This window comes from Leptodactylus fuscus, chromosome 2, assembly GCF_031893055.1.
Source record: "Leptodactylus fuscus isolate aLepFus1 chromosome 2, aLepFus1.hap2, whole genome shotgun sequence".
Lineage (NCBI taxonomy): Eukaryota > Metazoa > Chordata > Amphibia > Anura > Leptodactylidae > Leptodactylus > Leptodactylus fuscus.
The window spans coordinates 103,421,404-103,437,488 of NC_134266.1; the positions used below are offsets into that span (position 1 = coordinate 103,421,404).

Here is a 16,085-nt window from a genome sequence, read left to right on the forward strand (position 1 = left end):
CTGAGGCCACCTCCTCTAAGATCCCAAAGGAACTTCAAAAGATTTGCGTATTGCAGCAAAAGAGAAGAGAAAATAAGTGTAGGGCACAGAGGGATCGGAGAGGACAGAGCTCCTATACTTGTCCCTCCTGGTGACACTAGGCCCCTCAGTGGAGGTAATTTGGCCAGGGGGGGCCATTAACGTGTCCCTCCTGGTGACAGTAGGCCCCTCAGTGGCGGTAATTTGGCCAGGGGGGCCATTAACGTGTCCCAGACCTAGGAATAAGTCTTGCAACAGGGTAGAGTTTTGCATGCCTTTGCCTCTACGAACCGTTTCTGCTGCTTAGCTTTTCTCCACATCTACACTGCTTTTGCCCCTAGACATCACCCCAGTTTATGCCTCTGCTTCTAGCCACCTTTTTTGTTGCTTAAGCTTCCCTCCACATCTACACTGCTTTTGCCCCTAGACATCACCCCAGTTTATGCCTCTGTTTCTAGCCACATTTTTTGTTGATTTAGCTTCCCTCCACATCTACACTGCTTTCGCCCCTAGACATCACCCCTGTTCATGTCGGGTCAGTGGCCTCGTCGTCCACGAGCTCCTCTTCCAATTGCTCACTGTCCCCTTACTGAAAACCTCACATAACCACAGCTCGGGCCTAGTCTGCGTTGTACCCTGCACCCTGCTTAATGCAGCTGCCATATCTGGAGTTGTGATGAGCGCATGCTAATGTCTCGTGTCCAGTGGAAAGGATGGGAAAGGATTTCACATAAGTCTGCCACTGATGGAAACTCATGGTGCAGAAACTGCAGGAGCTGACTTTGAGGAACCCTTGGGTTTTGAACATGGTACTCTATCAAAGGTCTCTGCTGCACACACACTCTACTCAACATGTGGTACGTTGAGTTCCAGCGTGTGGGGACGTCGCACATCAGCCCGTGTTCTGGCAGATGGAGGCGTTGCTGGAGGCTTCGGAAGCTAGCAGCGGCTCCTGTACACTAGTGAAAGTGCCGCACTTTCACCAGTAGCTTGTGTGCATTGGGGTATGTTTTCAAAAAACGTTGCACCACTAAGTTAGAAGTGGGCCAGGCATGGAACGTGTTGGAGGCTGGCAAGCTCCAGAGCCGCTACCAGGTTCCTGCCGTTATCACACAAGACAAACATGCCTGGCCCCAGGTGTAGCAGGAAAAAACACATTGCCATCTCAGCCAGGATGGCATCCCTGACCTTGGAGGCAGTGTGCTGTCTGTCCCCCAAGCTGATCAGCTTCAGTGTGGCCTGCTGACGTCTCCCCACGCCAGTAGCTGGGGTCAATTCAACTGCGGAGGAGGAGGGTGGTGTTTCAGCACTCCTGCCAGGAATATTGGATGGGGGAGACAAAGCAAGCCACCACAGTTTGCGACCCGGCCCCAGCCTCAACTACATTCATCCAGGCTCATGTTAATTGCCATAAAAGTGAATTTTGGAAGGTCTTACCACATCACACACACACACACACACACACACACACACACACACACACACACAACTCAAAATGGCATTTAATAGTGAGGGCTTTTGGATTTCCCATTGTCTATTCCATCTGTGGTTGTCATGGGCAAAGTGATTTAAAGGGGTGCTTGTTAATGTTTGTTGAGCTTAAATTGGGGTTTATGTCCATCCATTTGGGGAGTAAAGAAGGTTTCCATGTATTTTCCCACTTTCATAGAGGTTTTTTGGAATGTGGAAAGTGTGTAGTTGTTAGGCTGTGATAGTGGGGTAATACAGGGACTTTGGTGTGTTAGATGCCCCCAGACATGCTTCTCCTGCTGTCCCAGTTGCATTTCAGAGGTGTTGGCATCATTTCCTGAGGTGTCATAGTGGAGTTGGTGACCCTCCTGAGTCAAATGGTGGGATCCCCTGAAACGAAGCATTTTCTCCCATAGACTATAATAGGGTTCGATATTCGTTCGAATAGTCGAATATTGAGATGCTATTCAGAACGAATAACGAACATTGAATATTTTACTGTTCGCTCATCTCTAACGCTTAACCCAGCTTTTCAGACAGTGTGTAACCCCAAAACAGGGATGCAGAAATATTCAGTCCAGCTATATTGTTCAACCCAGCTTTTCAGACAGTGTGTAACTCCAAAACAGGGATAAAGAAAAATTCAGTTCAGATATGTAACAAGGCTGGAATTACTTCACAAGGTCACTATAGACAAACAACGTGTGATATAAACAGGCGCCAAAGCCCCTTCATACATCTGGTCAGTAGGGAGTCAGTTATCACATACTGATGATCTATTCATAGATAGATAATCAATAAAAATGAAATGGAAAACTCCTTAAGCCTAAGGCCCCATGTGGCATCCTGTAGCAAAAAGGTGCTGTGGGAAAACCTGTGGTGGTGACGCATCGCGTTTCTTACTGCAGCTCTTTGCACAGACAGAGGTTTCCTCTGCGTACTTTTTGCTTTAATTATATTTAAACTGACTATTTTTCAGTAGATATGCTGCGATTTCCAAAACCATGACTGTTTTGGAAATCACAACGTGTATTTTATTTTACTGCAAAGTGGGGATGGGGCCCCACGTGGTGAAAACACCATGTCAAAATTAACCGGCATTTTACAGTTCCTGCAAAGGGAATGGGATTCTAGTAAATTCCATCAACACATTGTTGAAAAAATACGTGCAGTGAACATGCTGAGATTTCTAAAACCGTTGGGGTTTGGATTTTACAAATCGCAGCATGTCAATTAAATCTATGAAAACATGGGTAGTTTCCCTGCAAGGTATAATGGAAGCAGAAAGTCTGCATAGAAAACCTCTGTGGACCTTCCGTGAAAAGTGTTGTGGGAAAAAAGCACAATGTGTTACTGTCATGTTTTTTCCTGCAGTGCTATTTTGTTGCAGCTCGCTATGTGGGGCCTTAATGTTAATAAATCCCTAGTCTCACCTTCATTAAATGAATTTCCCACTTACATTGTGTCCCTGATTCTCCCTGACATAAATACTGTAGCCCTAATAACCCCTTATATAAATGACCACCCCTTTGTATTCATAATGCCCCCTAATATCCCTTGTATGAATGAACCCCTTATGTTCATAATAACCTCTGCCTTATAGTTATAATTACCTCTCCTAGAGATGAGCGAACGGCGGGCCCTAAGTTCTGCGCTTTGCATAAATTTCCACTTGACCATCGACACGTGGACAAGCGCATGTGGCCAGGGACGCTACATCTCAATCACAGCACACTGGCTGAATGTAGTTGAGGCTGGGACCAGGTTGCAAAATGTGGTGGCCTGCCTTGTCTCCCCGCCCAATATTCCTGGCCAATATTGGCAAGAGTGCTGAAACACCACCCTCCTCCTCCGCCATTAAATCGACCCCAGCTACGAGCTGGAAACGCTGCAACACTAGCGAACACATTGTGGGCGAGGACGTGGACGTGGATATCCAGCTGGGAATCCAGTCCAGGTACTGGAGAGTGGCTGCCAGCAGTGCCCCTCGTCAGTAGCAGCAGGGGACATGCGCGAGGACGTGGATACCCAGCTGTATATCTTCTCCACAGGCCAGGTACTGGAGAGGGGCTGCCAGCAGTGCCCCTCGTCAGTAGCAGCAGGGGACGTGGGCTATGATGTGGATACCCAGCTGTATATCCAGGCCGTGCAGAAGCTCATCAGATTGGTAGACAGACAACATACTGCCTTTGAGGTGAGGGATACCATCCTGGATGATATGGCAATGTGGTTTTTACCGCTGCACCTGGGCCCAGGCATTATTTCGTGCATGATAATGACCAGAACCTGGTAGCGGCTCTGGAGCTTGCCAGCCTCCAAACACGGTCCATGCCTGGCCCACGTTTTCAACTTATTGGTGCAGCGGTTTTTGAAAACATACCCCAATGTTCTCGAGCTACTGGTGAAAGTGCGGCACTTGTGCGCCCACTTTGGCAAGTCTACAGTAACTGCTGCTAGCCTCAATACAATGTTAGATTTGTGGCTGGAACTTGCGCTATACGCCTTGGAGGTCCTTTCCTGCCCTGCCGCCAGCGTGCTATCGGAATGGGCCTTCAGCGCAGCCGGTGGCATAATCACGGATACGCACAGCCGGCTGGCAGCTGACAGTGCTGACCGTCTGACTTTCAGCAAAATGAACAGCCAATGGATAGCCAATGGATAGCCCCATCATTTACATGTCCACCAGTGTTAAGCAACCCGACATGAAGTTGCATGTGTGTGCTCAACCTCTACAATTCCTCTGCCTCCTCATTCTCCTCCTCCATGAGCCTTTTCAAGAGATAAAGGCATAGTTCACATCATGGAGAGCAAACAATACTGGATTTTTGCAATCCTCGACCCCTGGTATAAGAAAAAAATGTCATCCTTTGTTCTGGTAGGGGAGAGGAAAAAAATCACAAAAATGATATGTAGATATGGAAGCAAGTTAAGTAGAAAAAAGGTGGCTAGAGTAAGAGGCATGTCCAGAGGCACAGGACAGCTGCTTCACCGAAGCCAGGCCACAGCCAGCAAGGCCCAAGATGTTCCCTATACTAGCCAGTCTAGAAAAACTCCCCCATCGAGGCCACATTCCTCGATGGTGTGGAAATTTTTCAATGTATATGCAGAGGACAAATTTAGTGTGGTTTGCACACTTTGCAAGTCTAAACTGAGTAGGGGCTCTGAAAAGAGCAACCTTACCACCTCTGGCATGTGCCATCATTTGGGAGGCAAGCACTGGGATCAGTGGGAGAGAGTAAATGCAGGACAATCGTTGGCCGGCGTTGCCAACACTGACTCTTCCACAGTTTCCAGTCCTGGAGATAAAATAAGAGATAAGATAAGATAATCCTTTAATAGTCCCACAATGGGGAAATTTCATTGATACAGTTTCATGGATGGTACAGTAGTCTATAACAAGAGAGAAACACATACAAGCTCATGGCAGATAGAGAAATACTAGGAATCATAGCAACTAAAATGAAAAAATACAAAGACACACTGCAGGATCATTTAGTTCTGTGTGCGGAGTGATATTGATAATACGGCCTGACCGTGGTTGGAGGACACGAGGAGGGGTCACAGCATGTAGATTTAACAGGCAAACGTTTTTTTTGCAGAGGTGGGGCTATGCAGCTATCACGATTAGAGATGAGCGAACGCCGTTTGATCGAATAGGTATTCGATCGAATATCAGGCCGTTCGGGATATTCGATTCCAATTGAATACAAGGCCGCAAACGCAGTAAAAATTAGTATCCCCTCCCACCTTTCCTGGTGCTTTTTTGCACCAATAACTGTGCAGAGGAGGTGGGACAGGAACTACGACAACGTAGGCAGTGAAAAAAATTGAAAAAAACCCATTGGCTGCCAAAAACATGTGACCTCTGATTCATAAGAATAGTGTCAACCATCTTCGTCTCATTTTCGTTTTGGAGTGATAGGGAGAGCTTGGTCTCAGGGCGATACTGTGCATTTAGATACAGTGCATTTAGCTTTGGTTAGGCAGGTAATAACAGCTCTTTTCAGAGCTTTATATAAAATAAATCTGCAAATCATGCAGCCTAGCAGCAGGGTACTTTGGTGAGGACGTGGACGTGGATACCGAGCTGGATATCCACTCAACAGTCCAGGTACTGGAGAGTGGCTGCCAGCAGTGCCCCTCGTCAGTAGCAGCAGGGGACATGCGCGAGGACGTGGATACCCAGCTGTATATCTTCTCCACAGGCCAGGTACTGGAGAGGGGCTGCCAGCAGTGCCCCTCGTCAGTAGCAGCAGGGGACATGGGCGAGGACGTGGACGTGGATATCCAGCTGGGAATCCAGTCCAGGTACTGGAGAGGGGCTGCCAGCAGTGCCCCTCGTCAGTAGCAGCAGGGGACGTGGGCTATGATGTGGATACCCAGCTGTATATCCACTCCACAGTCCAGGTACTGGAGAGGGGCTGCCAGCAGCAGCAGGGGACATGGGCAAGGACATAGATATCCAATAGGTATCCACTCAAGAGTCCAGGTACTGGAGAGAAGCACCCAATTTACTCTTCCTCCTTCTCCTACAACCCCAGCCCCTACTCCTGAATGTGATTAAAAAAAAAAATTTTAATTAAAAAAAAAAATAAAAAATTCCAGTATACCCCTCCCCCAGAGGCTTGCAACTTGCAATTTTTTAGGGCTCCAGCCCAAGGGCCTGCAAAATAATTTTTTAGGGCTCACCCCCAAGGGCCTGAAATCAAATTTTTTTAGGGCTCACCCCAAGGGCCTGAAAATTAATGTTTTAGGGCTCCCCCCAAGGGCCTGAAAATGAATATTTTAGGGCTCACCCCCAAGGGCCTGAAATCTAATTTTTTAGGGGTCACCCCAAGGGCCAAAAAATAAAACACTGCTGCTACAAGTCTCTAGTCACCCCAAGGGCCAAAAAATGAAACACTGCTGCTGCATGGCTCTAGTCACCCCAAGGGCCAAAAAATAATACACTGCTGCTGCATGGCTCTAGTCACCCCAAAGGCCAAAAAAATGAAACACTGCTGCTGTATGGCTCCATTCACTCCAAGGGCCAAAAAATAATACACTGCTGCTGCATGGCTCTAGTCACCCCAAAGGCCAAAAAAATGAAACTGCTGCTGCATGGCTCTAGTCACCCCAAGGGCCAAAACACTGCTTTTTAAAGGCTCTGCTCACTCCAAGGGCCAAAAGCACTGTATTTTAAAGGCTCTACTCACTCCAAGAGCCAAAACCACTGCTTTTTAAAGGCTCTACTCACTCCAAGGGCCAAAAACACTGCTGGTGCAAGGCTCTACTGACGCCAAGGGCCAAAAGCACTGTATTTTAAAGGCTCTACTCACTCCAAGGGCCAAAAACACTGCTTTTTAAAGGCAGTACTCATGCCAAGGGCCAAAAGCACTGTATTTAAAAGGCTCTACTCACTCCAAGGGCCAAAAACACTGCTTTTTAAAAGCTCTACTCACTCGAAGGGCCAAAAACACTGCTTTCTAAAGGCTCTACTCACTCCAAGGGCCAAAAGCACTGTATTTTAAAGGCTCTACTCACTCCAAGGGCCAAAAGCACTGTATTTGAAAGGCTCTACTCACTCCAAGGGCCAAAACACTGCTTTTTAAAGGCTCTACTCACGCCAAGGGCCAAAAGCAGTGTATTTTAAAGGCTCTACTCATTCCAAGGGCCAAAAACACTGCTTTTTAAAGGCTCTACTCATGCAAAGGGCCAAAATCACTGTATTTTAAAGGCTCTAAAATCTAAATCTCTGCTATTTAAAGGCTCAACTAAGTTAAAGGGCCTAAAACTCTGCAGATAAAAGGCTCAAGTCACCTAAAGGGCCTCAATCTCTGCTGGTAGCTCAACTTAAAGGCCTGTGACTTATTTTGGAAGGGCTCATGTTAAGGGCTAGAAAAATGAATTTTGGAAGGTCTTACCACATCACACACACACACACACACACACACACACACACACACACACACACAATGACAGTTCAGGGTGGGTACTGATGGATTTCCCATTGCCTATTCCATCTGTGGTTGTCATGGGGAATGTGATTTAAAGGGCTTGTTAATGTTTGTCGAGCTTAAATTTGGGTTTGTGTCCATCCATTTGCGGAGTAAAGAAGGTTTCCACGTATTTTCCCACTTTGATAGTTTTTTTTGAGTGTGGGAAGTGTGTAGTTGATAGGCTGTGATGTTGGGGTAAAACCGTGATTTGGGCTTGTTAGATGCCCCCAGGCATGCTTCCCCTGCTGTCCCAGTTGCATTGCAGAGGTGTTGGCATCATTTGCTGAGGTGTGATAGTGAACTTTGTGACCCTCCTGAGTCGAATGGTGGGATCCCCTGAAACAAAGCATTTTCTCCCATAGACTATAATGGGGTTCGAATAGTCGAATATTGAGCGGCTATTCGAAACGAATAACGAACATCGAATACTTTACTGTTCACTCATCTCTAATCACGATAACATGTCGTAGTTCCTTTGATAGGTAGTGAGATCTCATGCTCACAGCTGATAGTTCGGTATCTTGCATCAGCACTATTGTTCCTTGACTACAAAAAATGCCCCAAATGTCCTTCATCACAAGCCTCCTCCTTTCTTCTTACCACTGTGTTCTACTGCCCAAAGAAGTCTGAAGCCATCCAGTTAGGCAGGTTGCTGCTTCTTGCCAAGCTTCCATAAACTCGTGGGGTAGGTGGGTGATGGTAGGTTCCCAGGCTGTAACAGAGTTCCACGTGTCCACATTAATAGAAATAAATACCAGTCAGCTGTAGGCATCTTCACACATCAGCAACAGATGCCAAAAATCATCTCCTTGAAAGAAGAAGTCCACACTTCCATGCAGGTTTCTTCTCCAGTCTTCTCTACCTCATGGTGGCAATTCTGTCCTTAGCTCGTGGGGGGATGGTAACAGGCACATGTGCACACAGGAAATTCCAGGTCTTGAGTCTTGTCCATGCTTTAACAATGGAAACAAAAGGAAAAAAAAAAATACTCCAAAGGGTCTTCCATTCGTTTTATAGTTGCTAATTCATAGTGCTAGGTTGCTTGAGTAGAGGATTCTTGAAGATACAGACAAAAAGAGTGAAAAGGAAAGATAAATGTTGCTCTCAGCTTGGAGCTCTGTATCGAGGCAGCCACTCAATGCGGCGCCATCTTGGGGAAAAAAAAAATGCAGTCCAGACCGCCATCCTTGACACCTCAATATCTGCCTCTGACACTTTGTGGAATTCACCCTCATCTGCCCCTTTTCCTGCTCACCTCCATGAAAAACTGGATTGAGCGTATATAGCCTGACTGAATTTCTGTGTATCCCAATTAGATTTTGGGGGTACACACTGTGGATATCTGGATTGAGCGTACATAGCCTGACTGAATTTCTGTGTGTCCCACTTAGGTTTTGGGGGCACACACCATGGATATCTGGATTGAGTGTACATAGCTGGACCTAATTGCTCTGCATCCCTGTTAGGTGTTTGGGAGGACACCCTGTGGAAAGCTGGGTTGAGTGTATCTACGGTAGCTGGACTGAATTGCTCTGTATCCCTGTTAGGTGTTTGGAGAGACATCCCATGGAAAGCTGGGTTGAGTGTATCTAGCCAGACTGAATTGCTCTGTATCACTGTTAGGTGTTTGGGGGGACACCCCGTGGAAAGCTAGGTTGAGCGTATATAGCTGGACCTAATTGCTCTGTACCCCTGTTATTTTTTGGGGGGACACACAGTGGAAAGCTAGGTTGAGTGTATATAACTGGACTGAATTGCTCTGTATCACTGTTAGGTGTTTGGGGGGACACCCTGTGGAAAGCTGGGTTGAGCATATCTAGCTGGACTGAATTGCTCTGTATCCCTGTTAGGTGTTTGGGGGACACACCCCATGGAAAGCTCGACTCCTCTCCCTGCAGTATAGCTCTGAAAAGAGCTGTTGTTTCTCTTCAGCTTTTCCTTGCCTAGCTGAAGCTAGCCCTCAGCAGCACGACTGTCCCTACGTCTGCAAGCCGCAAAATGAAACAAAGATGGCGGCCGCTATTCTTATAAATCCGAGGTCACGTGTTTTCGGCAGCCAATGGGTTTTTTCAATTTTTTTTTCAATGCCTACGTTGTCGTAGTTCCTGTCCCACCTCCCCTGCACAGTTATTGGTGCAAAAAACGCACCAGGGAAGGTGGGAGGGGATGCAAATTTTTACTGCGTTTTTCCGCATGGTATTCGATTGGAATCAAATCCCTCGAACGGCCTGATATTCAATCGAATACCTATTCAATCAAACGGTGTTCGCTCATCTCTACTAGCGACCCCTTATACTATTAAAATACCCAGAAATAGTAATAAAAAAAAAGTTCTACTCACTTACCTGCAATTCTGATGAGCAGTGATACTGCCTCCTCCCTGCCTATGCACTGGACATCTGTCTTAGCACAGGCGGAGACATCATTGCACACCTGTGCTGAGAAGCAAACCCTGATCTAGTTAAAAGTAAAAGGTGTATTAATGGCAGCCCTAAGTAGTCAGCACCCGGCAGCCCAGTGGGTTCCCTCAGGAGCTTGGGGCCTCGCCACTCACCCAGTTTTGCCGGGTTCTGACACCGACCCTGGACACACTTATCCCAGTATTTGTAGCTTCTTTTAGCAGACAGTGGCAGCCACACACACTTGGGCCCAGTGAGGGTAAGTTCATACGTAGTTTTTTGGTCAGGATTTTGAGGCCATGTCTGCTTCAAAATCCTGAATAAAAAGACGGCTCCCATTGAAATCAGCGAGATTCTCATTCATTGGGCTTAATCCAGAGCAGAGTGCGCGGCTGGATGCCGGTGCAGTGCACCGGCTTTGGTCCGGAACCTGAGGCGGCCACCAAAAATTGCCGCATGAACTTACCCTGACAGTGTAGTTGCAGCATGGAGGTTGGTAGTGGTCCAGGGTGTAGAACTAAAACAGTGAGGATTGCTCTCCACACCAATATTAGAATATTAGGAAGCTAATAACAGTAACAGTTTGCAAAGGACAACGAGAAGAGATATTAGTTATGGAATTGCTCCATTGACTGGCAGGCACTGTCGATCAAGACTCTGTTTATGACTCACTGTGATTTAGAAGATAATAGAAAAACTCAAATGCTACCACTCGCACATTCACTGTTCATGCTTAAAGTTAGCCTGCCACTGTGCAATTTAGGGCACCGTATGTCATATTTGGTGTAACCGATAGACTGTGGGAAAATATACTAGGGTTACTGAAAATATTGCAGTTTTTCATAAATTATTCATTAAGTGAGATCATTTTTTTCTTTTGCATCATTATAATAGTTAAATCTTTTTCTCAGTTAAATTTACATGTTCAATTTCCTTTACCTTTCAACAGCATGTAGTCCAGTGTGTGTTTGTAGCAATTAAAACTATTGGGAATATTGTCCTGGTAACAACGCTTCTCCAGTTTATGTTTTCCTGCATTGGTGTTCAGCTGTTTAAGGTAAGAAATTTAAGAACACTTATTACCTAACATTTTAATGTAATCGCTTACATATCGCTGCTTTATAGGCATGTTAGGTTTTTTCCTTATAGGGGCTCTATCATGGCCAAAATTTGTTTTGAGATACTGATATGCCTAATAGCCTTTAAAAAATGTTATTCAGGTGCTGCCACTAGTCAAAAGACCCCCTCCCCGTTTTTCTTAAATATCGGTAAAACCGATATGCTAATGATGTTCACCAAGGACCCTGTGCTTTCCTCAGGGCCAGCGAGCACCCCCCTGCGTCATACCTCTTTCACTCCCCATCCGTTGCTTGCGCGCCTCCATCCTTCATCCAGTCTTGCTCCTGCGCTTTGAAATCCCGGGCATGCGCAGTAACATCCCGTTCTGAGCACTACTGTGCATGCCCAAGCGCCATTTCCCCGCCATTTCCTATAGAACTCAGCATACTACCCAGAAAATGAATGAGATTTCATTCTATCCACACGTTGCAGAAAAAAAAAAAAAACATTGAAATATGCAGCATGTTAATTTTGCCTGCAGAAATTCAGCATTTTTCCCTAAACCTTATATGGAAAGACGCAAAACAAAAAGAAAAAATGCAGCCCACTTACTCATGGATCTTTCCTTGCTCAGTTGTAGGGAGGTTCTGTAGAATCCCATGAATCTCAGGACGGAGGAGGCACGGAATTCAACCCCACCGGCTATGGGTCATGTTGCAGAGTATCCAATTGAATATTTATATATATATTATATATTCAATTGGATACTCTTACAGTCCTATGAAAAAGTTTGGGCACCCCTATTAATCTTAATCATTTTTAGTTCTAAATATTTTGGTGTTTGCAATAGCCATTTCAGTTTGATATATCTAATAACTGATGGACACAGTAATATTTCAGGATTGAAATGAGGTTTATTGTACTAACAGAAAATGCGCAATATGCATTAAACCAAAATTTGACCGGTGCAAAAATATGGGCACCTCAACAGAAAAGTGACATTAATATTTAGTACATCCTCCTTTTGCAAAGATAACAGCCTCTAGTCGCTTCCTGTAGCTTTTAATCAGTTCCTGGATCCTGGATGAAGGTATTTTGTACCATTTCTTTCTACAAAACAATTCAAGTTCAGTTAAGTTTGATGGTCGCCGAACATGGACAGCCCACTCTCAAATGATCTGAAAACAAAGATTGTTCAACATAGTTGTTCAGGAGAAGGATACAAAACGTTGTCTCAGAGATTTAACCTGTCATTTTCCACTGTGAGGAACATAGTAAGGAAATGGAAGACCACAGGGACAGTTCTTGTTAAGCCCAGAAGTGGCAGGCCAAGAAAAATATCAGAAAGGCAGAGAAGAAGAATGGTGAGAACAGTCAAGGACAATCCACAGACCACCTCCAAAGAGCTGCAGCATCATCTTGCTGCAGATGGTGTCACTGTGCATCGGTCAACTATACAGCGCACTTTGCACAAATAGAAGCTGTATGGGAGAGTGATGAGAAAGAAGCCGTTTCTGCACGTACGCCACAAATAGAGTTGCCTGAGGTATGAAAAAGCACATTTGGACAAGGCAGCTTCATTTTAGAAACAAAAATTGAGTTGTTTGGTTATAAAAAAAAGGCGTTATGCATGGCGTCCAAAAAGAAACAGCATTCCAAGAAAAACACATGCTACCCACTGTAAAATTTGGTGGAGGTTCCATCATGCTTTGGGGCTGTGTGGCCAATGCCGGCATCGGGAATCTTGTTAAAGTTGAGGGTCGCATGGATTCCACTCAGTATCAGCAGATTCTTGAGAATAATGTTCAAGAATCAGTGACGAAGTTGAAGTTACGCCGGGGATGGATATTTCAGCAATACAATGATCCAAAACATCGCTCCAAATCCTCAGGCATTCATGCAGAGGAACAATTACAATGTTCTGGAATGGCCATCCCAGTCCCCAGACCTGAATATCATTGAACATCTGTGGGATGATTTGAAGCGGGCTGTCCATGCTCGGCGACTATCTAACTTAACTGAACTTGAATTGTTTGTCCAAAATACCTTTATCCAGGAACTGATTAAAAGCTACAGGAAGCGACTAGAGGCTGTTATCTTTGCAAAAGGAGGATGTACTAAATATTAATGTCACTTTTCTTTTTTTTTTTTTTTTTTTTTTTTTAATTCTCATTTTATTAAGATTTTTTACAACATTTTACAAAGAAGAAATGTTCACCACATATGTACTCTAATACAAAATCAAAAAAAAAAAAAGATTGCACAATGTAGTCATAGCGCAATACCTAAAGAGGTAAAGTCTGTAAATAATTTGTAAGGAAATAAAAGAAAATAAACATAAAGAAACCCGTAACATAACCCAACCAACGATGGAAAACGTGGGGAAGTATAAAGATGTTTGTGAGCCAATCTTATATCAACTGATCTCAAAAAAGTGGGTGTAGAGTCAGTAGATGGAGGGGGTAACAGGGGGGGTGGGGGGGTATAAGGAGGGGGGGGGGGGGGAGTCATAGGGCAACCATTGACATGAATCAGGTAGAAGAAGACCACCAAGGGGACCAGGTCCACAAGTATTTATCGTGAGTTCTCTCCTTCCAACTGATTAGCTCCTCGAACCTAGCTATTTGATATACTTTTTCCTTCCAGGCTTTTACAGTAGGGGGAGAATCTTGTAACCAATGTAGCGGTATAAGGGATTTAGCAGCTTCCAGTAAGTGTGTGGTCAAATTTTTCTTAGAGGGAATGTACTCAAGAGAGGGTTTGGCTAAGAGTACTTCTGCCGGACTGAAGGCGTGTTTGCTGTTCGTGATAACAGAGATTTGTTCCAAGATGTCACACCAATACTTTTGTATAATTTCACATCCCCACCATATGTGCAGCATCGACCCTGGGGCCTTCTTACATCTCCAACACACATCTGACTCTGAGAGCTGTCTGTGAAACAGCCACTGGGGTGTTCTGTACCACCTCGATACAACCTTAAAGTGTGACTCTTGCAACCTCACGCACCTAGAGAAACCGTGGGAGTGCATCAAGATAAATTCAGATTCTTGATCTGTGAATGCAGTTCCAAGTTCCAGTTCCCAGGAGCTCAAGTAAGTGGGCTTGGAAGGGCATTCCTGCTGCAATAAAAACATCTTGCACATCGATATCTTTCTACTGGAGTCTAGTTTACTTGTCAGGTTTTTCTCAAAATTAGTGGGTGATCTCGAAAGATGTACCTGCTTCCGAGCGGTATTTACAACATGAACAAAATGAGCATAATCCAAGAAGGTGAAATGTGGTACAGATAGCTTGGCTTGTAATTCCTCCTGAGAGAGCGGAGAGCCATTTTGTATTAGATCTGATACTTTCCAATTGCGGAGCCTCATCCACCACTGAGGCGTCTGAAACCTGCAAGAGGAGGTGAGGTTTGGGAGTAAACTAGCCGGCGTACAAATGGAGGTTCCACCTCCCAGTCTTTCTTTATAGAGACACCAAGTCTCTGCTGGGCCCTTCAAGAGAATATCCACATCTGTCTTCGCGAGATCTCTGCGTTCTGACAACCATAACCAATATAACATGCGAGGGCCGTGGTTAATACTCTCTAGAGTCGTCAGTGAGGGGCATTTTGACGGATAGGTGTAGGCCATCCATCTGGACAATTGTATCGCTCTGTAGTACATCCGGCAGACTCAGTCCACCATCTCGCTTATCTCTAGTCAAAAAAGAATAAGGCAATCTAGGTTTTCTCCCTTTCCATAGATAAGAAGAGAAAAGTCTGTGTAAACAGGTAAAGAATTCGGGTGGGACATAAACAGGAAGCATTTGGAGAGTATATAATATTTTAGGGACTATGTACGTCTGTAAGAGGTTCCTGCGGCCTATCCAAGAGATCATGGGAAGATCATATTCCCTTAACAGCTTTTTGATATTGGACAAAAGAGGGAGATGGTTATATCAATAAACGTTTCTGGGATTGGCTGGAAGGTGAACTCCTAAATACTTAATAGTATCAGCCTTCCAGGTAAAGGGGGAGGTACTGGCCAATCTATCAGCTTCTGCTTTGTTCAAAGACACATTTAAGATCTCAGACTTAGAGACATTCATCTTGTAATTCGAGAGCTGTCCATACATGTGAATAATTTTTAGCAATTCAGGTAGGCCTGACTTTGGGTTAGATATACAGAACAATATATCGTCTGCGAAAGCTACAGCTTGGAGCGATGCATCCCCAGCACAAAAGCCACGAATCCTATCATTCTGCCTCACAGCTTGCAGTAACACCTCCAGGGTGAGAACGAATAAAGATGGTGATAACGGGCAGCCTTGACGAGTGCCGTTTGAGATGGAAAAATAATCTGACAACACACCATTCGTCCGCAGTCTAGCATGCGGCTGCTCGTACAATGTAAAAATGGCTTTGACAAACTTGGCCGGGAAGCCAAACGACAGGAGAGTAGCTTCCATAAAACTCCAGCTCACCCTGTCGAATGCCTTCTCGGCGTCTACACTAAGCAGTAATAACGGGGTGTTTTCTCTTCTAGCTATGGACATCGCATGCAAAAGTCGAATAGTATTGTCTTTACCTTCTCTATGCGCGACGAAGCCCGATTGTTCGTCGCATAGCACGCCTGGGAGTAGAGATCTCATCCTCATCGCCAGGAGTTTTGACCAGATTTTGAGGTCCAGGTTCAACAAAGATATCGGGCGATAACTGCCACATTCCTGCGGGTCTTTTCCTTCCTTGGCGATGAGGATAACATGTGCCTCCTGCGTTTGCCGTGGCATAGACTGTCCCTGTAGGAGAGAGTTGCAAAATTTAGTGATATAAGGTAGTAATTGCTCTGAGAACTTTCTATAATACAACAATGGAAGGCCATCTGGTCCCGGGGCTTTCCCAATTGGGAATGAATTTATGACTTTAAGGACTTCAGCCGACGAAACCTCTGCAAGTAGCTGAGAATGTTCAGATTCGGGTATCTTGGGAAGTGAGATTGAACTAAAAAAGTTTGTGAGCGCTTGACTACTATCTGGAGTATGAGAGGCTGTGTCGTTAGAGTCTAAATTGTAAAGATTGTTATAAAATTCGCGAAAGGCCTCCGATATGCGTTTAGCGTCTCTCTCAAGAGCACCCGAGGCAGTTTTTATTGCAGCGATATGAGTTTTTTCTTTCTCTTTT

General features: G+C 45.1%; 1 protein-coding gene across 1 annotated transcript in view; it reads left to right on the forward strand.

The window, feature by feature from the left end:
* CACNA1S (calcium voltage-gated channel subunit alpha1 S) overlaps positions 1–16,085 on the forward strand; it is a 676,496-nt gene that overhangs the window by 330,685 nt on the left and 329,726 nt on the right. Inside the window, exon 22 of the mRNA XM_075263101.1 lies at positions 10,815–10,922. Coding sequence (XP_075119202.1) covers positions 10,815–10,922 — 108 coding nt within the window. The remainder of the gene's footprint in view (positions 1–10,814; positions 10,923–16,085) is intronic.